Raw genomic sequence first — 22,829 nt, forward strand, 5'->3', positions numbered from 1 at the left:
ATAACACGAGTACACTGGTTTACAGCGTCCTGGACACATGATACAACTTCAAGTGAATGAAAATCTACATATCTTTATATGATCGGTACGAAACTTTACGATAACAGTGTACTCGTGTCATATAATTCATAAGTTATGACTCCACTTATTAACGTTTGGCATGATTCATGAGGTGATTTGGAACTAGAAAGTGACCAAATTTTGGATTGACGCTTTCCTTTGAAAGTGCCAAACATTTCCAGTCCTCAACAATCTGGAGAGTGGGGTATAAATCTTGTAATATTCCCTTCCTAAAAAAGCTATTCTCTTATAAATGTTTGTCTCTCTCTCTCTTTTAGGTCGGTGTATTCGGTCGGATATTGTTATTCAAATTCATTTTTATTTCTCACATATGCGTCTCAATTTTCGATCGTTAAATTCAATGAATTAAAAAAAAAATTGATAAAAAATTAACAAGAGTACGTAAAAAGTAAGAATGAATATGTGAAAACACGATTCTATTCGATTTTATGAATATTTTAATCTTTAACAAAAATCTAACGGTTAAAAAAATGAAGACCATGGTCGCATATTTCGATTACCAAACTTTGTGTTGTGAAGATCATAATCTTATCGAATCCTAAGTCACTCTAACCTTAGTGATGATGGTGCTTGGTGGTGTCAAAGTGCAAACCCACTCAGTTGATGCCTTATCTCTTGCTTCTGCCGGCCATGTTTGTTTGCCACATTTTGTGTTCAAAGGGCTAATGCAATTCATGTTATCATCCTGCATCACTAGCAAGGTTTCAATTTTAAGACTTGACTTGTAGAGCGTAATTTTAACATTCTATTTATCCTTCGCCAGCTGATTATGCAATCAGTTATTGTCAAAAGAACTAAATGTGAAACGGTTAAATTTTTTATTATTTTTTCAATACAGATTGTATGTTTTATAATTTTGAAAGGATTTTAAGTTTGAATTACTCATTTTTATTCATCGTTGAAGGCGTTGCATTTTTTGCTCACCATCTTATTGTTTATTGTTGTATGAGTTTGGGTTTGATCTAATTTATGTATTACGTAAATCTCAAAATTTAAACTAAAATAACATTGATTAGTATGGTGAAGAACATTACCAATACTTTAGGATGGTGAGCGAAAATCTACTCGCTAAAAAGAGTCTGAAAACATTTTGGAGGAATGATAAGGAGACTACCTCAAAAGTAAAGCTCTTCATGAATTCTCTGACATTTCATGCTTTTTGTACAATATTTTATAATGTTGTCACATGAATTTACGTTGGAAGAATATTCCTTAGCATTTCTCAACATTTTTTATGACGTGGCATTGCGATTGTGTCAATTGTCACGGTGTCATCTAAACATAAACTTTGTCAAGAAAGGCAACTCTCAGGTGGGAATTCATGTACGTTTGCAAAAGTGGCATCGTGTACACACCGCTACTTTTCAATGTTAATAAATGAATAATAAAATCAGGTTTAATATTAATACCTTTGACATTTTATTTGTTTAAAATAAAGGGAGAAAGAAATAAATACGAAATTGCATGAAATTTAAATTAGAATGTCAAACATTTACAACAATTTCTAGAAAGGCAATAACTCAAAATTGGGATGACCCACCAGCTGAAATATCATTTGACAAAAGTAACAAAATTCCTTTTCATTACTAAATACGCATTACAGAATTAACCCATTGCATCATAAGTAACTAATTGTCTAGATAGTTTCGACGCATGCAAGTGGCTTGTTATTATGCATTTCTTCTTTAACGTACTGCGTTCTAAATTCAAATTCTATTCATTTTTTTTAGTAGTTTCGGAGTAGTAATATTGCTTGTAAGTCAATAGAGTTAATTCTCTTCGATTTCTTCCTCACTTATTACTTATCAAATTCGTTATTCATGAGGGTTGAACATGATACCTACCACCTATAACTATAAGCATCGGTGGAGTTGAAGGGTCGTGACAAAACTTCAATCTACATGCAACTCAACCCTTATAGGTTTTTTTTTTCGTTAATTAAGAATGAATATATACATATGCATCATAATACGGATTCTCACCAATTCCTTTCTCTCCTAACAACGAGTATTTAACCAAATCGATCTACTACAACTCTAAAAAGAAGAAATGAATACATGCCCAACTGCCAATTTGGGAGTTGGGAGCAGCAAAAGGAGTGTGGTAGTTATTTAAGGGAAGGCAATTAAACTGCCCATATCCTGAAATTAATAATTTTAATCTCAATCAATCCTTCCTGTCCTACCATTGTAATTCCTCCTCCTCTGACCTTACAATATAAAAACAAATAAATAAAATATTTTTCAACAAATAGAAAAGAGGTATTCATCAATTTCCCTCCTAAACTTGTGACCATTGGCCAATTTCCCCCCTCAACTTTAATTTTGCCCAATTTCCCCCCTCAACTTTAATTTAGCCAATTTCCCCCCTCAACTCTTATAATTAGTCAATTTGCACCATACTGTTAATTTTTTAATTTGATCATAATTAAACAAGTGTGTGTAAGAAACTAAATAAGATGTATGTTAATCATGTTCCTATATCTTTATCCTATTACAAATAGATTAAAATTTAGAATTTTACAATTTATCATAGATAGTATTATTAGTCATGATAAATCAGTATGAAGTAATTTTATTTGATTTTTGACTATACAAAATTGATAACGAAAATGATTGATGTGTAAATTTTTGTATGTGAATACAATTTTCTTTATAAAAGTGAAAGCTAAGTTCAAGTAAATTGTGGAGAATCGAGCTTTAGTGAAAAAATGGCTAGTCCATTCATAATTTTCGACTCCTTATTAAGAATAACCCATTTTATTGAAATAGGTCTGATCCACAAGTTTAGGATTATTATTTCTTTTTGTTATTATTTCTTCTTCTACATGCTTTAAACCCGATTCATAACTTTTTCTTATAATCAACCCATATCACATACTAATTGTATTATATTTTTGTACATTTTACCCTATATTATGCAGGTGAGTTTATATTAATTTTAGTACTTTGTTGGAAGTTATTAGAAAGATTGAAAATTAAGAAAAGAATAGATGGAAAATTAAAAAAAAAAAAAATTAATAGTAGGGTGCAAATTGACTAATTTTGAGAGTTGAGGAGGGAAATTGGCCAAATTAAAGTTGAGGGGGAAAATTGACTAATTATGAGAGTTTAGGGGGGAAATTGGCCAAAATTAAAGTTGAGGGGGAAAATTGGCCAATGGTCACAAGTTCAGGGGGAAAATTGGCCAATGGTCACAAGTTCAGGGGGGAAATTGATAAATAGAAAAACAAAAACGAAACCAAAAAAACAAAACCAAAACAAAAACACAGTTGTTTCAACAATCCTCCTCCTCCTCTCTCTCTCTCTCTCTCTCTCTCTCTCTCTCTCTCTCTTTCTCTCTCTCTCCGTCTCTCTCTGTTGCTGGTTATTTCTCTGAAGAATCAATCATTCTATAAAGGGCATTTCCCATTTCTTCAATCCACTGGTAAATTTGCTATCTTTCTCCATAATTTTATATTTGTCAGGTTAGTTTTTCATTTTTTGGATGATTGGTTTCTATCATTTTCTCTTTATCTGGTTTCTATGTGAATGATATAGCAGTCGTTGGATGGATTTGGAGCCTCTGATTTGGACCAAGTTTCCACCTTTAGTTGCATGTTCTATTACTTTTGAATTGATCCCATCATTTATGATTATTAATTAATTATACCTTAATTGTTGATTTGGGTTTTGTTTCTTGTAATCATTAATTTCATTTTGTTGCGTGTGATTGGAGCTTTCATCATTTGGACACGAAAAAATCAACAAAAAAAAAAAAACAAAAAAAATCACGTATTTTGTCCATTTATGGGGTTTTTGTAGCCAAGTCAAATAGTATTTTTGTTCATTAGTTTTTCTCTGAATTTGATGTGGATGTTTGGATTATCGGGCTGCCTTCAACTTCGAATGATGTCAAAAATCCGTCAACGATTAGTGCATGTTCGCAGTGTTATTGGGAATTTCATTGTTTTCAAACTGATTTTTGCTCACAGATATGGGGCAATTTGCTTGATATGAGCTCTACAGGATTAGCTTGTCTGCGTACTTTATGCTAAAGAAGTTCAAATTTTGAGGCTTTCGATTCGGTGTGGTTGTTTCGTTTCTGGAACGTTTTTGCTCAGTTTGGTTGTTTTAGTTTTCCTTTTTCAGGTCACTGTCCTGATTACTTGAAAATAACCGGCATCACTCGTTGCATGATTGTAAGTTATTTGCGGAGCAATGAATCACCGTCCTATGGAGCTTGGGAGGCCTGCCTCAGGTATGCTTGTAAAACTCAAATCAAAAAAGAAAAATACAATATGAATAGGGTCTTATAACTTGAATTTTTTTAGATATTATGAATTATGCACCGTATTTACATGTAATATTCGGGTATGAAAAGGAAAAAGGAAGGAAGGTTTTGTTCTACATACTTTCTATTGCGTGTGTACTATTCACTGGACTGTACATGTTTGGCATTAAAAGAAAGTGTCCTTTATGTTTATTGCTTTAATCTAGAAACTGAATGACTTGCATGTTTCAATGCAGGTAAAAGAAGATTAAAAGATTTATTGATCCAAAAAGATAATCGCAATTGTGCTGATTGTGGTGCAACAGATCCTAAATGGGCGTAAGTTTTTCCCCTTGATACCGACATTGTGTCAGTGTTTGAATAAGCACCAAGTCAATTATTGCACTGTTTGAGACATGCTTGATTCGTAAGTAAGCTTCAGAGCCCAATGATGAGTGTGTCGTGAAAAGCTATTAGTTGAAATCCCAAATTTGGATACACATGTTTCAGGACAATTGAAAATAAATGTACATTAGGACAGTTTACGTTCATTCCTATATCCTTCTGATTTGTAAGGTTCGTAACTGCATTTGCAGGTCAGCAAACATCGGAGTTTTTATATGCTTAAAATGTTGTGGTGTGCACAGGAGTCTTGGTACTCATATATCAAAGGTAACCGCTCCTGATTGCTGGATGCATCTAATTTAATTTTTTAATGGAAACAATTTGCTAGTTGAAAACATGACAGATGACTAGTTAGGGACACTCATGCTTTGGAGTTTTGTTTGCAGGATTGTAATATAACTAAATTTATACAGAAAAAAAAAACAGAAGCATGATTGTTTTTAACGACACAAAATCTACTGACCAAAAGTAAATTTGTAACTCGAAGAACGAAATAACTGATTGATCCCAATCTGCTTTCATCAAGGAAGTTCATTTGATTTTTTACTTGAACTTTCATCCTTGGTTGTTTGAGTTGGACCGCAAGGAAACTGGGGAAGTTTATTTCAGTTCTTTTACCAAAAAAATCTCTCTTTTGGGTTGTCTTCTTCTTTTGTTTTTAGGATGTCAGGCACAGTAGAACTATTCCAGGCTTGCTCGGCAATCTGTCAAATGTTGCTTAATTGATTGATATTCATTATTATTTTGTTTTCTCTATATTCAGATGTGATGTCCCCAGTTGTATGCATTATTATAATTGTATATTTGTCTTAAACAACATGAATTTGAAATGTTCAGGTTTTGTCAGTGACCCTGGATGAATGGTCTGATGATGAAATTGATGCAATGATAGAAGTTGGAGGAAACTCTTCTGCAAATTCAATTTACGAGGCTTTTATTCCTGTGGGAGTTTCAAAGCCTGGACCAGATGCCGGTCATGAGGAACGTTCAAAATTCATCCGGTTAGTTATGATATAGAATTCTAGAATCTACCACGGAGCAGATTCAATTGTTGGGTTATTTTTCAGATTTTTAAAGTAGTCACATATTTATGCAGGTCAAAGTATGAGCTTCAAGATTTTCTGAAACCTAGCTTGCGAATTAACTCAGGTCCTTCTAGAAAGAACACTCTCCAGAGCACTCTCCAATCAAATAGTTTTTCTAGAAAGATTATCGATAGTTTCCGTTCAAATTCTTCACAGAAATCGGTAAATATTGTCACACCTTATGTCTGCCTTTCAATTATGTAGTTTGAGTATTAAAGTAAAAGTTGATATACTTTTGGGAGGGTGGAATATAACTTTGTTCCATACTTGACATGTGCAGCAGGAAGGCATGGTAGAATTTATTGGTTTATTGAAGGTAAAGGTGATTAGAGGCACAAATTTAGCTATTCGAGATATGATGACAAGCGATCCTTATGTCATCCTGACTCTTGGGCAGCAGGTTAATAATTCTTTCACTTTTCTTTTTTTCCTTGGTACTGAAACTTCAGAATCTGCGTGACATGCAGAAGCATGTAGAATTTATGAGATCCCTTTACTTCCTATCTCCTGGTTACTTTCTGTTTCCATGTCAAAGTCAAACATCCAAAATATCCCCAGGAGAGAGATTAGAGAGAGAAAAACAGGGTTTGAAGGGACGAAAAGGGGGGATGGGGGAGAGGGAGAGAGTTCATCTTTACTTGGTTTTTGCATATAACAAGGAACATGGGAGTAAAACTTTCAAAGAACAAGGTTGTTGACACATGCTAACGGGCTAGATTTGATTAAACGTATTAGACCATTTATAGATTGCAAACCAATATGTTAATAATAAGATAATTTCAATTTCAATTCACCTGAGACTGACACTTCTTTATTTGATATAATGTAGACTCTTCGGACGACTGTAATAAAGAGTAACTTGAATCCTGTCTGGAATGAGGAGCTCATGCTGTCTGTACCTGAGCAATTTGGACCTTTGCAGTTGGTACGTATATCTATACCTCTTTTCCTCTTCATCTTTGCACATAATTCATTTGTTATTCGATAAGAGATTATTATTATACTCGATAGATAAGGAAACACCCCTTTTTTTTTTTATTTTTTATGGAAAACTAATGAAAAGGGTTTGAAAACTTTGAGTTTTAATCAAAAGGACAAAAAGGTGTTGTAAGTGAAGAGTACTAGGAGTGAATTTTTGGAGTAAAAATGTCATTTTCATTAAAAGTGAACAGTACCGTTAAAACTTTATTTTTTTTTAATCACATTTTGACATCCATTTTGTAGGGCCCACTTCGTAATGTATTTATACGATTCGGATCGTTGAAATACATTACGAAGTGGACCCTATAAAGTGGGTGTCAAAATGTGTGTCAAAAAGCGTGTGCCCGGGTCCTAACCCTAATATGAAGTGGGCCATACTCATCGGAAGCAGTCACGTTAGCCTCCGGCTATTCCTATGTTAAATGTCATAACAAAATTTGTTTTGATGATAAGGAAAACTTTGATGATGCAATTTGACTGCTTCCGAAAGGTTTTACCTTTTATCCTTTTTCACTTGTAGATTATGGTATACATGGATAGCAGATTAGCCTGTCTCTGGTCTAATCAGAAGCCTTTATGTATTACTTGGGAAGTATGTTATCGAATCGTTCTGCTTGTCACATTGCAGCAGGTGTTTGATTATGACACGTTCTCGGCTGATGACATAATGGGAGAAGCAGAGGTTGATCTTCAGCCTCTGATAACATCTGCAATGGCGTTCGGGGATGCAGGAATGTTTGGCAACATGCAAATCGGAAAATGGCTGAAGTCGAATGACAATGCCCTCATAGACGATAGCACAGTTAATATTGTCGACGGGAAGGTAAAACAGGAGCTGTCTCTCAAGCTGCAGAATGTTGAGTGTGGAGAATTAGATTTAGAACTAGAGTGGATGCCCCTTGAGCAATAGGTAAATAATTCGATTATTTTTTGTTCATCGTATTCAATAAAAACCTGTCGTTTTTGGTTGAGTTATGTATATTGTTGTATGAAGACTTAGAAAGAGACTCTAAGAAAAGACAGGGAGTGTTTGAAGCTAACGAAAGACTTGGCGCAAAACCGAGTGTAGTGGCGTTCTAGGATTCATACAGCCAACCTCACTTAATGGGATAAGGTTTTGTTGTTGTTGTATGTATGTATATTTTTGTATGGAATGGCACCATACACTAGTCTCCATCTTGTGTACTTGCTTATAGAATTTCGGTTGTCACTCTAGTTAATGAATTGCCGTTTGATTGGGAAAAATTAGATCATAAGTCCCTTAGTCACAATGGTTTTGCTTATTTCCATTGGAATCTTCTAGTTCTAGAAAAGAAGTTGACCTGGTTGAGATGAAATAAAAGGGAAGAGTAACCCTAATCATATGTTTACTTGGAACGGGAAAAGTCATGAATCGAAGAATGGAGAGAAGAAATGGGTTCAGGGTCAATTGGTACCTCTTAGTTGATCTGATTCTTGATATTAAGTATTTCATCATGGATTTTAATGTAAACTTCACATTTTATTATTTTATATGTTGGTAAACACGAGAAGTTGAGCAAAATTTTTGATTTGAAAAATTGAAATTGCTCTATTCAACTATTGAGAAAGTAAGTACTACTAGACTAAGAGCTAATTAACAAGAAAAAGAAATATTACTAAACTGAATCCGATTCTTGTACAAAGATCCGACGCAAGTAACCGTGTTCTTTATCATCATCTTCACTTTGATTGTCGATGATGCCGTGACCCACAAGCTAACCCAAAGTCAACCAAGTGCTGTGAGCTGGACTAAAAGCCCAGCAACCGACAATTAATTTTAACGCCGGATCCTCTTTGTGAGAATCTTGAAATCTTTCAACATCGTACATTGTGCAGTAAACCTCTCTCTTAATTTTACTTCATTTTTCGCATTCCTTTGTGACAAGTTAGTCCTAACATACCACGAGGATGCTTACTTATTCCTTCATAGATCTCACATAATAAAAGCCATATCGATACATTACCAACCTACATCTAACAATAACACTTAAATCTTGAAATAGTATGAAATAATATTTATCTGAGCTGTCCATAAAATTAACGGTTTAGATTTTACATATAGAGATTTAATGGATTATTGCCCATTTAGATCATGCATAAAACGCGCACGGTATCATTAAGTGAGGCTATAGCCGGAATCTAAATTAAAAGCAACTCTAAGGCAAATTAACAAGGATCAAACAAAAAAAAAAAATTGGACATCTGCATCCTCTATCGCATATGATCTAACTCTTAAGTTTATTTACACGAAAAAATAAAAATTAAAGAGTAGAAATCCAAAGAAGCATTAGGAGTCCTTTGAGACTGCTTATAAAATTACTGTAAGTGTTTTTGATGAAAATATTTTTAGATCTAATCCTTAGTCAAAATGCAAGCTAAAAAAGCATTTGAAGAAAGCATTTCAACTTAGTGTTTTTGCAATCTAAAAATATTTTCTTTAAAAACGCTTTCAGTCATTTAAAAGCGATTCCAAACTTATGTGCCCTTAGTTATTACTTAATGTAATTACCTCAAGATGACGGTGATTCTGACGGTAAAGATTTATGCTTTCGGTACTTTAGGACGTAAACAATAGCGGAGGCCACAAATAGCGCGACACCTGCAATCCCACAGAGCAAGCTCACCACCAGCAACACGTCCTCCACGTGATCTCTACGCCTCCCGCCGTCACGTGCCACCACGCCCTTCCACCACGACGCGTCGGCGTCGCTCGAGTTCATCGCCTTTGGCTTCGGCAGTGCCGCGTCCCCCGCCGCCGGAGAATTTTCTCCTCCTCCCCCGCCGAAGAACGACTTCTCATCTGTCGGCGCCTTCGCGCTTGCCGGCCCCGGGTCCTGGTACACGAGGCCGTGATCAGACGGACGCAGCTCCCGCCCGTCAGATTCCATCGCCACCGCCATCAGAAACACCGCGATCGCTGCTACTCCAACTTGGATGAAAAACGCCATTTCTCTCCCTCTCTGCTCCTGCCTCTTCCTCTGGAGGGCTCAGGTCCACCAACGGCGTCGTTTTATATGATTTTTTTTTCTTTTTTTGTCTGGATTCGGAAAACTGTGTCCTGGTTGTCGTTTGTCGGAGACCAGTGACGAATGAGCAGTGGCTGCTCTCTCTCTGTCCACTGTATTGCAATATAGAATTCACAGAAGTCTATATAAGGACTTCAGTTGATTCAACGGTCGTCGTTTGCTTTATTGTACCGTTCTATTATCCATTCATAATAATTTCTCACACACCAACCTAAACCACTAGAAGTTTTTTCATTTTGTCGGAAAAAAGACTGATATATCAAATGTTATTATACAAGGAGCAGTGATATTCATATTATGTTTTTGTACTATATTTTTATAACATCTTAAATGATATTTGATGTAAACAGCTACATCATTCAAATTAATTAGGTTTTTAAATTTAGTTAAACATGGTATGAAAATGATGAATTCATGGTTTTATGCCTAATGAAAAATTTGCAAAACCCAAGGAAAAGAAGGTGAAATACGGCTCGTAAGCCATAATCATCATTTAATTAACTAATTTTTCTTAATTATTAGTTTATTAAATAATGAACTAAATTAAAAAATCTGATTAATTCAAATGATGTGGCTGTCCACATCAAATGCCACTTAAGATGATATGGAAATATGATACAAAAACACGGTATGAATAACATGACTCGTATATAAGTGGATTTTTTTTTATAGGTTATTAATTTTTTAACATAAATATCTCATCACTTGTACAATAACAAAATGTTTATCACCAATGTTGCAGACACATTGGAATCTCTCCTAACATGCACTCTTTTACACTTTTAGATTTTACACCCTGTAATAATAGAAGAAGGAAAAAAAAAAGAACATGATTTCATTGGAACAAATTGTATTTGATGGGAAATCTTGTTCTTGATCACTTTTTGTGGTTGGTATTGGATTGGATAGCTCGTTAGACTCCAAAAACACTTGATCAGATTGTTGACCACGTCGTTCATAGTCTCACAAAAGCTTGGGTTGCTTTACATCTCACCGAATCTCACACAACAACGTTTGTGGTAGGAGATACCTTAATTAGTGCTCTATCGATTTCTTCACCTAGACTCACATTATGTTGGAGGAAGAAATAGAAGTGAACTACCAAGTTTTGTCCAAGTTGAACTCAAGAATGAACTAGTCATGAATAAAATTATCACTCCCGATTCCCACCAATGTTAGGATATCAAGTTATCAACATCTTATAAAAAACTTGAATAATTTAAAATTTTAGCCTTTCATTGCTCTAACGTAGCTTGAATCTTTTGAGTTATCAAATCCAATCCAAGAAACCATCCATAATGATCATGTAATATGTGTGACATAAAAAAAAAAAAGATGGCCGGGTGAAGCTTTTGCTTTGTATTTTTGTAAAGCTTGATAAAGAATAGTCATGGTTCATCCGTGATGCCAAAAGTAGCTTAGTTTGTCATATTTTACTTTATTGTATTATAAACAGAAAATTATATTTTTATTATCTATTTGTACAATCTTTCTGATAGAGATAGGACATACAAGTGTTGATGAACCTTACCTTTATTAGAGAGATAGTACAAATGATGATACAAATAGATTGTAAGTGTAACACTACTTGACTGGAAATGACTTAAATTGGAAGCATCATTTAGGAGCTTAACTTTTTTGATTTATTTTTAACATGGGCTTAACTTTGGGTCTAAGTTGCTTCTGCTTCATTCTTTCTCTTTTCTTCTTTAACTTCGATGACAAAGAAGAAAAAGAAGGAGCATCAAAATTTAACTGTAGACATTGACGGCGATAAGTAACCTTTGAACAAAATGCACATGAGATTTTTAAGCTGAGAAGAACTATCATCCATATGAAATTTTCTCAGCACTCGATTTTTAACCTAATCATGTAATGTCGTGTGAGAAAGATAAAACAATTGACCATCAAACATGATACACGACAATAAGTGATTGATTTAAGATAGAGGATTGTTATTAGCACTCCAAAAATCTCATTTAGCACTTCAAACTTTATACAATTAGAAAGAAAAATACACTTATAAGAAGTGTAAAATGAGATTTTTGAAATGTTAATATCAGTTCCCTTAAGATATTATCAACATAATATCTTAGCTGGTGGGAGTTTTTCGCGATTTAGCTATTATATACTTTTAAGAAATAGCATACATCTATGCATTTCTTTTTTACATTTACTATTGCTAGTCTTGGTGTCGATCTTTAGCCATTAGATCTTTAGTCAAGGGCCAAAGTTCTTTTAGTCTGCACCCAAACGTAATGCTTATGCTTGCATTTTTTTTTTAATTTTTCAAAAGGGACCATTTGATAGTTTTGTTACGGCAGTCTATTTTTTAGGGCCGGAAAAACTCATAGAGGCATTTTAGCCTTTCTTTGGCCACCATTGTGGGATTCACCAGTTCCAGAAATCAAACCCAAAACATACAGTGTGAAATACGAGTCTAATATTCGTCTCTAACTACTAAATAATTCTGTGATGGTTTATGCTTATGTTTGTAGTAAGTGAGATATCTTATGTGTGTGTTTATATATATATATATATATATATATATATATATATATATATATATGAAGTCGTTGGTTGTGACATGTGTATGTCCATGTGTTCGAACAAGATAAAATAACTTGAAAATCCAGTCGTCCAATGGAAGTCTGTTCTGAGCACTCTCTCTCTCCCTGCTCTTTCTTTCAAACGAAACACTAAGATCATCTCCAACCGAAAGGTCCAGAGGGCTCGTGGGCCCCATGAATCTGAAAGGGCCAAAGGGTTGGCCCCATGCAGCCAGTCGGGGGCTGGCCAGAAATTCCAGCAATCCTGTCGGACATAACCGACAAGAATATATTTAATATAAATATATTCATGTCGGTTATATCCGACATGAATGCTTAAACAAAAATTTGAATTCAATGGCTAGTTGATGCCAGTTACCATTGGATTCAAATTTTTGGGCCTTTTTTTTTTTTTTTTTTTTTTTAAATTTTTTTTTAATTCTTAAAAATTAATTATTTTTTTTTAATATAAATACCTAAACCATTCATTCACCATTCCTCACAAAATGAATATTAAATTTAAGTTTTTGTAGTTTTTAAATTTAAGTTAATGTTGTTTTTAAATTTAATTTGTAGTTTTTAAATTTAATTTGTTGTTTTTAAATTTAAGTTGTAGTTTTTAAATATAAGTTGTAGTTTTTAAATTTAAGTTGTTGTTTTTAAATTTAAGTTGTTGTAGTTTTTAAATTTAAATAATAAATTGTGTTTGGCCCTATGGCTCTTTGGCCCTCAGTTGGATACGATTTTTTGTAACAGAGCTAAAACGAGCCCTATGGCCCTTTGGCCCTCGGTTGAAGATGGAGGCAAATATGACATTGTACTGTTCATTAAAATATTAATATCTTGGAGGATCAGAAGGCTAAAACGAGCTATCTAACCAATCCTCAGTTGGAGATAGCCTAAGAGCTCGGTGGAGCACCTGCAGTTGCAGAGAGCTTCACAAAAATAACAAGACTTTTAGTAAATTCCTAGTTTACTCCCCATAGAAATGGGTAATTACTCAGAGGCCCACATTTGCCACTGCCTGACCCTCCTATCTACTCTCCGGCGCAATTCCGCAGTCACGATCACCGGCAACCGGCAAAAGACCGGCGAGGAATTCGTGGGTGGTGTCATGTATCTGGCCCAAGGCCTGCTCCAACTCGGCCTATGTTCCGGCGACGTCGTTTCCATTGCTGCCTTCAACAGGTGCCGCTTCACGTGTACAATGCTTTTCAAAGACTCAATAAACTAAGGACTTGTTGAGGATTTCTTCCAAATGAATAGCTTCTGCCCATAATTTTACTAAAAGCGTAGCAAATTACTATGAATTCATAAGGTCTGTTTGGTATTCTATTTGAAATTTTTTATCATTTCTTAAAACATTTCTTGAAAACAATTTTCTGCAAGATTCAAAAACTTGATTGATTTGTGATTTAAAAATTTTAAATCTTACGACTTAAACTAGATAAAAAGATCTAAAAAAAGGAGATCACAAGAGAGGAAGAAAGATGAGAGAGGAGGAAAGAAAGTAAGAGATAATTGAAGGAAAGAGAAAGAAGAGAGAGGATCGGAAGAGATAGATAGAAAGAGGAGTGAGAAAAAGAACTCAAAGAATGAAAAGAGTGGATTGAAGAAAAGACGAAAAAGGTAAAAAAAAAAAAAAAAGGAGAGAGAAAGAAGAAAATAGAGAGATAGATTTGGAGTGAGAGGGGAGGAAGAAGAGAAAAAAAATGAGTGAGTTTAAGTTTAAAAACTCTAAAAACTCAATTTTTATGTTTTTAGAGAATAGACTAGATTTTTTAGTTAGTCTTGAGTTCAATTTTTTACAATAGTCCTACCAAACAAATTTTTAAGGCCTAAAACTTGAAAATTGTTTTTGAGTTTAAAAAGTTGGATTCAAGTAGAGTACTAAATAGGCCCTAAGTTTCCTGAAAAAGCACTTCTAGTCGTAACTCTACTGAAGCGTAACAATTTTTTAATTAGAATTCTTAGGTTTCTTTAAAAAGCACTTATGCTCATAACGCTACTAGAAGCGTAACAAATTTTGTTTTTTTTTTTACTAATATCCAAATGTCTAGTAACAACACTACTGGAAGTGTAACAATTTTATTTTACTAACATTCAAATGCTTCCTAAAAAAGCACTTCCAAGCATAACTTTACTAGAAGCATAGCAAATTTTTTTTCTTAACGACTATATGCTTCTTGAAAAAGCACTTGCACTCATAATGTTACTAAATTGATGCTTCCAAAGAAAGCACAAAAAGTGCTTTTAAAATCTATGAACGCTTTTTTGTTATTTCTATCTATGATGTCGTAAGCACTTTGATTATCTGAAAGCACTTTTAGCCATTCTAAACCATGGATAAGTACTAATATTTGGTTGTTTATGATTAGTGAATTGTATTTGGAGTGGTTACTAGCCATTGCATATGTTGGTGCCATAGCTGCTCCGCTTAATTACCGATGGGTACGTAAGTAAACTTTGAAACCATACTTTTGTCAATTACTTTTCTGTAACCAAATCTGAACCAACATTTGTTTGTGCTTTCACCCCATGCAGAGCTATGAAGAAGCACTTTTGGCAATGGAAGTAATGAGGCCAGCAATGTTGGTGACGGATGATAGCTGCATCCCTTGGTACTCAAAGCTTCAACTTCACGATGTACCTTCTCTGAGGTGGCATGTTTCGTTGGATTCGCCTTCCTCGGATGTCTTAAGGGCTTCGAGTAATCGTTATACTCAGAAAATTGTAGCAAAAACCAATTGGTTTAACGTGTTATGTTAATCTGCATTCTTCATTTGGCCAGTGTTAACTACTGAATCGATTAAAAAGAATTCCGTTGGGGCTGCGCTGACGTTGAATTACTCCTGGGCACCTGAGGGGGCTGTGATCATATGTTTCACTTCTGGTATGATCGCTACTCTCTGTTTATTTGTCCTCAAAAGATTCTCAATATATTTGTTCTTGTTACGTAGGAACCTCTGGGAGGCCAAAGGGAGTTACCCTAAGCCACTCGGCTTTTATCATACAGTCCTTAGCGAAAATCGCCGTTGTTGGCTACGGTGAGGATGATGTATGCATGTCTTCTTCTTGCAGTTTGCGTCGCGAACGCTCAAATTAGATTTTCACACGAAAGCTGGGGTTGAACGAGATTCAACTCGTGAAATTGAACGAGTTCATAACATTTAATGGTGTGTATATTTGTGAGTTTATTTGCATACTGCTCCGCTGTGCCACATTGGTGGTTTGTCATCTGCCCTGGCAATGCTGATGGTGGGAGTGTGCCATGTCTTGATGCCCAAGTTTGAGGCTAAATCCGCCCTCGAATCCAAGAGCGGCATAGCGTTACTTCTCTGATCACCGTTCCGGCAATGATGGCCGATTTGGTTTCTAGATTCAGGTAAATGACGACCCTTTTTCCGTATCAGACTTATGAAAGAACCAATTTTTCTGTCTTTCATACACAGTGCTCGCATTAGTCTTGAACCGTTGTTTTTTCGAAGTTCATGTTCCGAAATCTGTCAGGGAGAAGGAAACGTGGAAAGGGATAGAAAGTGTGAAGAAGGTAAGCTTCTCTCAATTGAGCTGACCAAAGCTGACCAAATGCCATTAAATTGTTCCCACAAGCTAAGCTTCTCTCAGCTTATGGTAATAAGCTCTCTTTATCCCAGCAGATTCCCTCGTTCATGTACTTAGTGCTCGTTTGGTGCCTAGGATTGAATTTGATTGGATAACTCAGGAATGACGGAGACAAGCTCGTCGTTAACCTTCATGAATCTGTACGAACCAACTGCTGACACCGCCAGCCAGCCGCTAAGAATGGTTCAACAAGGAAGAGGTGTTTGTGTTGGGAAGCCTGCTCCTCACGTAGAACTGAAGATCTCAGTCGACGGCTCTTCTCGTGTGGGGAGGATCTTAACTAGAGGCCAGCATGTGATGCTCAGATATTGGCATGGAAGTCCACCAAATGGGTCAGTTTCCGGTGACGAAGTATGGTTTGACACCGGTGACATTGGATCCATTGATGACTCAGGTAATGTGTGGCTAATCGGACGAGCAAATGGTCGGATCAAGAGTGGAGGGGAGAACATTTACCCTGAAGAAGTACGTGAGTTTTCAATGTTACATAACCGGCGCATACAATCTAAATGTTTTTGTTGCGGATTTACCAATTTAGAAAAGTACATTTACTTATTTCATTAATTATCTCCGATCTGTAGGTGGAGCGAACCCTGTTACAACATCCAGGGGTCACCGGCGTTGTCGTCGTCGGAATTCCGGATGCTCGTCTCACCGAGATGGTTGTTGCTTGTGTTCAAATAAGAGAAGATTGTCAGTGGCTGAATACAAGCATCAAACACTCGGTCTCAAAACAAACGCCTCGCATCTCCAGTGAGATTCTTTGCCAATATTGTAAACAAAAATTTGACGGGGTAAGGAGCCAAGTAGTGTTCTCAAATTTCTCGTTCTTGCTTCGTGCGGAAAATTTTGTACACGTTTGCACTTACCATAAAATGCTTAACATTTTTCTTATGATCTTTGCAGGTTTAAGATACCAAAAATTTTCATTCTATGGAAGAAGCCATTTCCGGCAACTACGACCGGAAAAATCAGAAGAGACCAAGTCCGGGAAGAAGCTGTATTTCATCTGCAACATTTGAATAGCAATCTATGATTCTAATTTCCAACAAAGAACCAAAAAAAGTCCGATTTTTCGGTTCCGTTGTCATTTTAATTTATTTATTTACTTTATGAAAGAGAGTTTTAGTTTTACAACAGAAAGCACAGCTGAAACAAACATGTAGTATTGCTATGGCACACATACAAAACAGGCTCTAAACCTAAGTGAACTCTAAAACAACTTCTTCCAACCATGGAAGTAGGAGGAACTAGCGGTCAACTCCAGACGAGGTTCTACCTCGGCTCCTAGACAAAAAGAACCGAGTAAAAACTATGCTTCACAAAAACCAAGCTCCCTATTTGCGCACTGCCCGTATTGGTTGCGAACCATTTCACATCTCATTCCTTCGTCAAATTTTGCTTCTGCAACATGTCTCTCATATGGGAATATCTCTTCCGGCTCATCAACTTTTTCTTGGATGGCTGTTTTGACAAAGGTGATGAATTGCCTGACAACTACTCTGCTGACACTGCGTCGCACGAAAGATGCATTGCGAGACCATTAAGAGTATGACCCAACAGTCTCAAATAAGTAAAATTTAAACACATTTATAGGAGTTACGTGACATGGTGAGCTGTTGTAGAAACACGAAACCATTAAAGTGGAAACCTTACCAAGGCAAAAGGGTGCATCAAGCTGCTTTAGTTTCTCCAGTTAATTCTCTCCTTAACAGCTTCAAGATTTCAGTTATCTGCAAACGCAAGAGAAAAAGACTTGGTCAATATACAAATGTTCTTTCCGCGCATCAAAGCATTCACCACACTAGATCTTCTGAACCAAAAACCTATTAGCAGATAAGAACGTATTCCAACTAATTCCTACAAAATATACAAGGGCCCATTTGCAGAAGTGCTTTTGTTAGAAGCACAACATTAGAATTCAGAATCAATTATATGTTTTTATTAACTTTCATGCTTGGAGTAAATTTCTGTCATTCCCGCCAATTTTAATAGATATTTACACCGACATCAATCTTTTTTCAAACACAGGCATCCAATATTTCCACAGACATCAACGCGTTCATCTTTTACATTGGTTCCTCTGAAATCTAGAAGGCATATAGAGCTAACATGACCAACAAATGAATAGAAGAAAGCATCTTACTCCAGGATAATGCTTCAGTACTGGTGAATAATGATCAAGGGCAATGTGTATTTTTTCAACAAGGCTCAATAGAGTATCCACCTTATCCCCCAAAAGATCAACCTGAAAATCAATGATAAAAACTCCATTATAGAAGGTATTGATAAAAATAAATCGTAACGCTCGTTTTTAGTATATTTTAAGGATCTAGGGCACACAAACTACAAAAGGTATCTTTGATTCATAATCATAATTTCATAAACAATATACTAAAAAGATATAATTCATTTTCTTGCGTTACAAAGCTACAGCATAACACTGTGAAACAGAAGTCATATCAGGGTCAGTAAGGGAAGATAACTTCCAATCATATTCACACTGTTCCGTCATCCAGCAGGGCATCTCAAACAGCTTCTCCCACATGTATATGCATTATGCAAGCCTCAATTCAATTCCAGGGTTTTATAGCACGAAATATAATATGAGGCCAAAACATCAAGTTGGAATCTATCAATGCACAATACTTATCTGATTTGAATTCACATACCTCAGCTTCGGCCTTTTCCAGCTCAGAACATTTCTTTTCAAGTCTCTTCTCGTACAGCAACCCTCTTTTTACAATGACATTAGCTTTTTGTTTAAGAAAGCACAATTGATAACTCAAATTCCTCAACCTGGAAGCAAAGCCAGAGGCACATTAGCTTTTTGCTTAAGCAAAGAGTAGTATATGGAGGTCCTTGATCTCTCTACCTAAGTAATGATTTAAAAAATTATGGAGAAGAAATCAAATTAACATTATTAAAGGTGTTTTCGTTAAGGTCATTGTACTCCAAAAACTAGAACTGATGAGGCTAAATTAACAGTAACTAATGATATTATCTAGGTAAAAAAGGTTAGTCTGACACAACATTTCTGCCTCGCACTAACCTCTTTCCAGGCAGTTAAAAATACAACAAAATCATTTTAACTTACATGCATACATATGAGGGTTTCGAATGTAGAAACACATCCCATTAGATTAACAAAACATCACCCGTCCCAAGAATCATACAGGAATGTGGTAGCAAATCCATACACAGAACTAGCGCGCAAAAAGCATTTACAGGAAGCAATAAAAGCAAAAATAACTGAGGAAGTACCTTGAACATTTCCCTGAAATATCTTGTGTTACTCTATTTTCAAATTCAGCAACGGCTTTCCAAAGTTCACGAATATGCACAGCCATTGATTCCAATTGTTGCTTGTGCTCCCTTTCTTTTGCTTCAAGCAAAGAAAAAGCATTTCGCTTCTCTTGGTTAGCATCAAGAAGCATTCTCCTCTCTTCGCAAAACTCTTTCTTTGTTAGTTCAAACAAAGAAAAAACCTTTTTCTTCTCTTCATTAGCATCAAGAAGCATTCTCCTCTCTTCGCACAAATTTTTCATTGTTAGTTCAAGCTTCTGATCTTGCTCCCACACGTCAGCCTTATATCTTTCATTTTGCTCCAATGCCTCAGTTAAGTGCTGCTTTATTGCATTTGACTCTTCAATGCTGTCAGAAATCAATTTCTGTAGCCGACATGTCTCGTCCTTTAAATTATGTAGCTCCTGAGCAGCTGATTCATATCGCTCCCTTTCAATTTCCAATGCAGCTGTTGCATCCTGTGCCAACTGCTCCTTCTCTTCTGACAGAAATGTTATTTCTGTCTTTAATCTCTCTTTGTTCGCAACCTCAACTTCACATTGTTTCTCTATTTCTAGTTTTTCCATCTCAAGCGAAACACGGAGTTCATTTTCTTCTCTATATTTCATGTTCAGGTTCTTGAGATTTTGCTCAGCATCTTTCATGGCTTCTTTGAATACAAGTACAAAATGTTCTTGCATGATAGTGTACTCCATACTCAAATCTTCAATTTCAGATTGGCTGGCAGTTTGAGCACTGTGGGAAGCTTCTTTAAGTATACTTTTGTAAATTTCTTGTATATAAATATTTTCCACGTGCGACTCTTCAGCAATGCATTTAATTTGATCCATCATTCCCCTGAGAATACAAGCATACGTGTCTTCAACAATTAAAGCTTCAATGTCCGCATCTTCTACAGCTGATTTAAGATTTGCACTTGTTTTTAACAACTTTGCCTCAGCCATGGAGTGTTCTGACGTTTTCTCAGCAGCTTCAGAAACTTGACACTTAACTTCCCTTTCCTTATTTGCAAGCAAATCTCTGAGGTGATGGTTTTCTGAAATGAGTAATTCCAGTCTCTCCTTCAAACTGCTAAGACTTTCTTCATTATTACCACATGTAGCAACTTCCTCCTTTTCAACAAGAACTTCATCTAATTTGGTAATAACCTCGGAGATTCTCCTACGCAACATGTCAAACTCCTTGCTTTTCTTTGATGGCAAAGAGGATCCCCTTTCTCTAAAAAATTCTCTCCGCAGGCTGAAAATTTGTTCAGTCAAATCTTGCACTTCAGACTCATGACTTCTCTTCAATTTAGTCAAATAGCTTTTCAATTCATCTGTTGACATACGCGTAACCCGGTTGACATCCAAGCGTTCTTGCATGCTTCTTTCTGACTCATCATGTTTGCCATTTTCTTCCGAAAGAGATGATGATGTTGATGTTGATGTAGATGTTGAGGTTGATGAGGACATCAATGACAATGACGGCGATGATTTAAGATTGTTCAAAACCTTGTGGTGTGAACGGTCGCCCTTCTTATAATCCTTACTCCCTTCGTCCACTTCCAAGGACCCGTGAGAAGATAGGTGCCCAATGTCAGAGACAGATAGTGATTTAGTAATGGTATCTAATTCCTCACGTAAACTTGATATCTCTTCCATCCTTCCATGCCAGTTCAAATTCTTATTGCCATAAAACTGGTCCCGATTTTTTTCTTCAATACTCCAAATACAATTCCTCATCACCAGTGCTTCTATTTCTGCTTTAAAATCCTGCTCCTGCTGCCATTCACAGACCGATGCCTTTGCCGAGCTAACCATTTCTTCCACCTGTTGAAAGACAGTTTCTACTGTGCCTTTCAGGCTATCGAACGATCTAGCCACATCAATCCATCTGTTAGATGCATTATCTTGCAGTTTGTCACCCAAGCCCAACAACTGAGAATCAGAACCAATCCTCTTGATTGAACTACACCCTCTCATTCTATCAACTTCATTCTTGAGCTTGTTGAACTGCTCTTTAGTTGCTCCTCTTAAGATGCCCAAAGATTTTTCCATGCCATCATGCTCTACGACAGCTTCAAAAAAGTTAGGACACACACCACCTCTGGCACCTTTTTTAATAACTCTGTCTTCCGTACCTTTTGACTCTCGCTCCCTGGGTAAGAATTCGTTTTCATCACCACCCACGCGGGAAACATGTAACATTTCCTTCAGCTTAGTCACCTCTAGTTCTTTCTGAGCAATTTTCTCTGCTGCTTCTTGTCTGACCGCATCAACGATCCCCTTGATGACCGAGTCACTCACCACCCTCGACACGGTCAACCGGTCATTGATTTCTTTCCAACAAGAATCCAAATCCTGGAGAATTTCAAGACCCGGATTATCATTTTCTTTCACGTCATTGCTAAGCTGCACCAAATCTCCATTGCATGATTCAACACCGTTATTCATGACTTCTAAAATCTCCCTAACTTCTTAGGTTCTTCGCAAGTATAAAACGAACTTCACCACCAATATGCAGACCCGTTGAACTGCAAAAGTTCAAAAAGAAACAAATTAGGAAAAATCACAATTAAAAAAGTCCCAGTAACTTTAATCTTGTCGACTCAACTAAATTTCATGAAAACGTGAATCAAATTACAAAGGAACATGCTCAAGCGCTAATAAAAGTGGAAGAAAACAAAAGATGTAACAGTATCAAGTCATTTAAAAAGAATGCAGAAAACAAATATACACATACATACATAATATATATATATATATATATATATAAGTGTATAGTCTCTGATTTTTTTTTTTCATTTCTACTAGTACATAAGTTAAGCAACCAAAAAATGCAATGCCAAATTCAAATTATTTTATATTTCCACCTTCTTGTATTTTCTCGCCAACCAAACAGAGCTTCCACGAAACCAGCTCCAGAACACCAAAAAAATAATTGAAAATTAAAAATCCAAAATTCCTAAAAATGGAACCAAAAAAAAAGCTACTTACCAGTGAAGAAGCTGAATCCACTGCAGCTGATGCTGTTTGAAAATCCCGCGACGAGTGTGAATTTTGCGAAAAGCTGCTTGCTTTCGTCGGAACGGAAACTTTTCCAATTTTGTGGTCTGGATTTTAAGGGTTTATGGAGAAAGAGAAGTTATGGGCTTCGGGGTGGATTTGGTGAGCGGGAGAGGGGGGGGGGGGTATCCATTTGCCGCCGTTGTGCGCCAGAATTACGACTGTTGACGCAGCTTTGAACTTGGTGCGTGTACTTGTGACGTGACGTAAGCGTACGGTCACTTTGTTCTCATTGGGCAGCCTCTCCAACTTTACTTTTTTTCTCATCTTTTCTCGTTACTCCATATTTCTTTTCAATTTTGGTTGAGGCCTCATACTTTATTTTTTAAGAAATTAAAGTAAATTGTAACAATAGTTTCTTAATTTTGACTAAATTAGAGCAGTGATCTATTAATTAAAAATCTATTATTATTGGTCATTCAACTCATCAAAACATACAAATATGGTCTATCA

The 22,829-nt window shown here is 36.0% G+C and overlaps 3 protein-coding genes and 1 pseudogene across 9 annotated transcripts; 2 read left to right on the forward strand and 2 right to left on the reverse strand.

Moving 5' to 3' along the window:
* Positions 1–3,338: 3,338 nt before the first annotated feature.
* LOC137725602 (putative ADP-ribosylation factor GTPase-activating protein AGD13) lies at positions 3,339–8,001 on the forward strand. Of its 5 annotated transcripts, XM_088693914.1 has the most exons (10): positions 3,357–3,507; positions 4,055–4,086; positions 4,196–4,320; positions 4,590–4,671; positions 4,929–5,004; positions 5,575–5,738; positions 5,834–5,984; positions 6,103–6,222; positions 6,652–6,747; positions 7,324–8,001. In XM_088693914.1, exons 3-10 carry the CDS (start codon positions 4,281–4,283, stop codon positions 7,711–7,713), a joined length of 1,119 nt encoding a protein of 372 aa, XP_088550040.1. In that variant the 5' UTR covers positions 3,357–3,507; positions 4,055–4,086; positions 4,196–4,280; the 3' UTR covers positions 7,714–8,001. The 5 variants fall into 5 exon arrangements, with proteins under 5 accessions (XP_088550042.1, XP_088550039.1, XP_088550043.1 ...); XM_088693916.1 differs by lacking the exon at positions 4,055–4,086 and having other exon boundaries at positions 3,339–3,507; positions 4,198–4,320; positions 7,432–8,001; XM_088693913.1 differs by lacking the exon at positions 4,055–4,086 and having other exon boundaries at positions 3,351–3,507; positions 4,198–4,320.
* Positions 8,002–8,336: 335 nt separating this feature from the next.
* On the reverse strand, positions 8,337–9,966 carry LOC137725603 (uncharacterized). 2 transcript variants are annotated; one of them, XM_088693918.1, is made up of 2 exons: positions 9,334–9,966; positions 8,337–8,573 (listed from the first exon to the last, which is right to left on the reverse strand). In XM_088693918.1, exon 1 carries the CDS (start codon positions 9,770–9,772, stop codon positions 9,335–9,337), a length of 438 nt encoding a protein of 145 aa, XP_088550044.1. In that variant the 5' UTR covers positions 9,773–9,966; the 3' UTR covers positions 8,337–8,573; position 9,334. The 2 variants fall into 2 exon arrangements, with proteins under 2 accessions (XP_088550044.1, XP_068320447.2); XM_068464346.2 differs by lacking the exon at positions 8,337–8,573 and adding an exon at positions 8,588–8,716.
* Positions 9,967–13,387: 3,421 nt separating this feature from the next.
* Positions 13,388–17,083, forward strand: LOC148696606 (2-succinylbenzoate--CoA ligase, chloroplastic/peroxisomal-like; annotated as a pseudogene).
* An 11-nt stretch (positions 17,084–17,094) lies between these two features.
* LOC137726713 (WPP domain-associated protein) lies at positions 17,095–22,605 on the reverse strand. 2 transcript variants are annotated; one of them, XM_088693920.1, is made up of 6 exons: positions 22,308–22,605; positions 19,288–21,844; positions 18,696–18,822; positions 18,170–18,271; positions 17,680–17,756; positions 17,095–17,525 (listed from the first exon to the last, which is right to left on the reverse strand). In XM_088693920.1, exons 2-5 carry the CDS (start codon positions 21,762–21,764, stop codon positions 17,697–17,699), a joined length of 2,766 nt encoding a protein of 921 aa, XP_088550046.1. In that variant the 5' UTR covers positions 21,765–21,844; positions 22,308–22,605; the 3' UTR covers positions 17,095–17,525; positions 17,680–17,696. The 2 variants fall into 2 exon arrangements, with proteins under 2 accessions (XP_088550046.1, XP_068321749.2); XM_068465648.2 differs by having other exon boundaries at positions 17,095–17,534; positions 22,308–22,603.
* Positions 22,606–22,829: the final 224 nt, after the last annotated feature.

This window comes from Pyrus communis, chromosome 5 (assembly GCF_041283825.1).
Source record: "Pyrus communis isolate YQ-2024b chromosome 5, ASM4128382v1, whole genome shotgun sequence".
NCBI lineage: Eukaryota > Viridiplantae > Streptophyta > Magnoliopsida > Rosales > Rosaceae > Pyrus > Pyrus communis.

Coding starts and splice junctions, on each gene's coding strand:
- LOC137725602 (XM_088693913.1), top strand. CDS start 4,281: ATGAATCACCGTCCTATGGAGCTTGGGAGGCCTGCCTCAG. Junction 5,005..5,574: donor TTGGTACTCATATATCAAAG/GTAACCGCTCCT, acceptor TGAAATGTTCAG/GTTTTGTCAGTGACCCTGGA. Junction 5,985..6,102: donor CAAATTCTTCACAGAAATCG/GTAAATATTGTC, acceptor TGACATGTGCAG/CAGGAAGGCATGGTAGAATT.
- LOC137725603 (XM_088693918.1), bottom strand. CDS start 9,772: ATGGCGTTTTTCATCCAAGTTGGAGTAGCAGCGATCGCGGTGTTTCTG.
- LOC137726713 (XM_088693920.1), bottom strand. CDS start 21,764: ATGAATAACGGTGTTGAATCATGCAATGGAGATTTGGTGCAGCTTAGC. Junction 18,823..19,287: donor ATTTCAGGGAAATGTTCAAG/GTACTTCCTCAG, acceptor CTTTGCTTCCAG/GTTGAGGAATTTGAGTTATC. Junction 18,272..18,695: donor TGGAAAAGGCCGAAGCTGAG/GTATGTGAATTC, acceptor ATTGATTTTCAG/GTTGATCTTTTGGGGGATAA.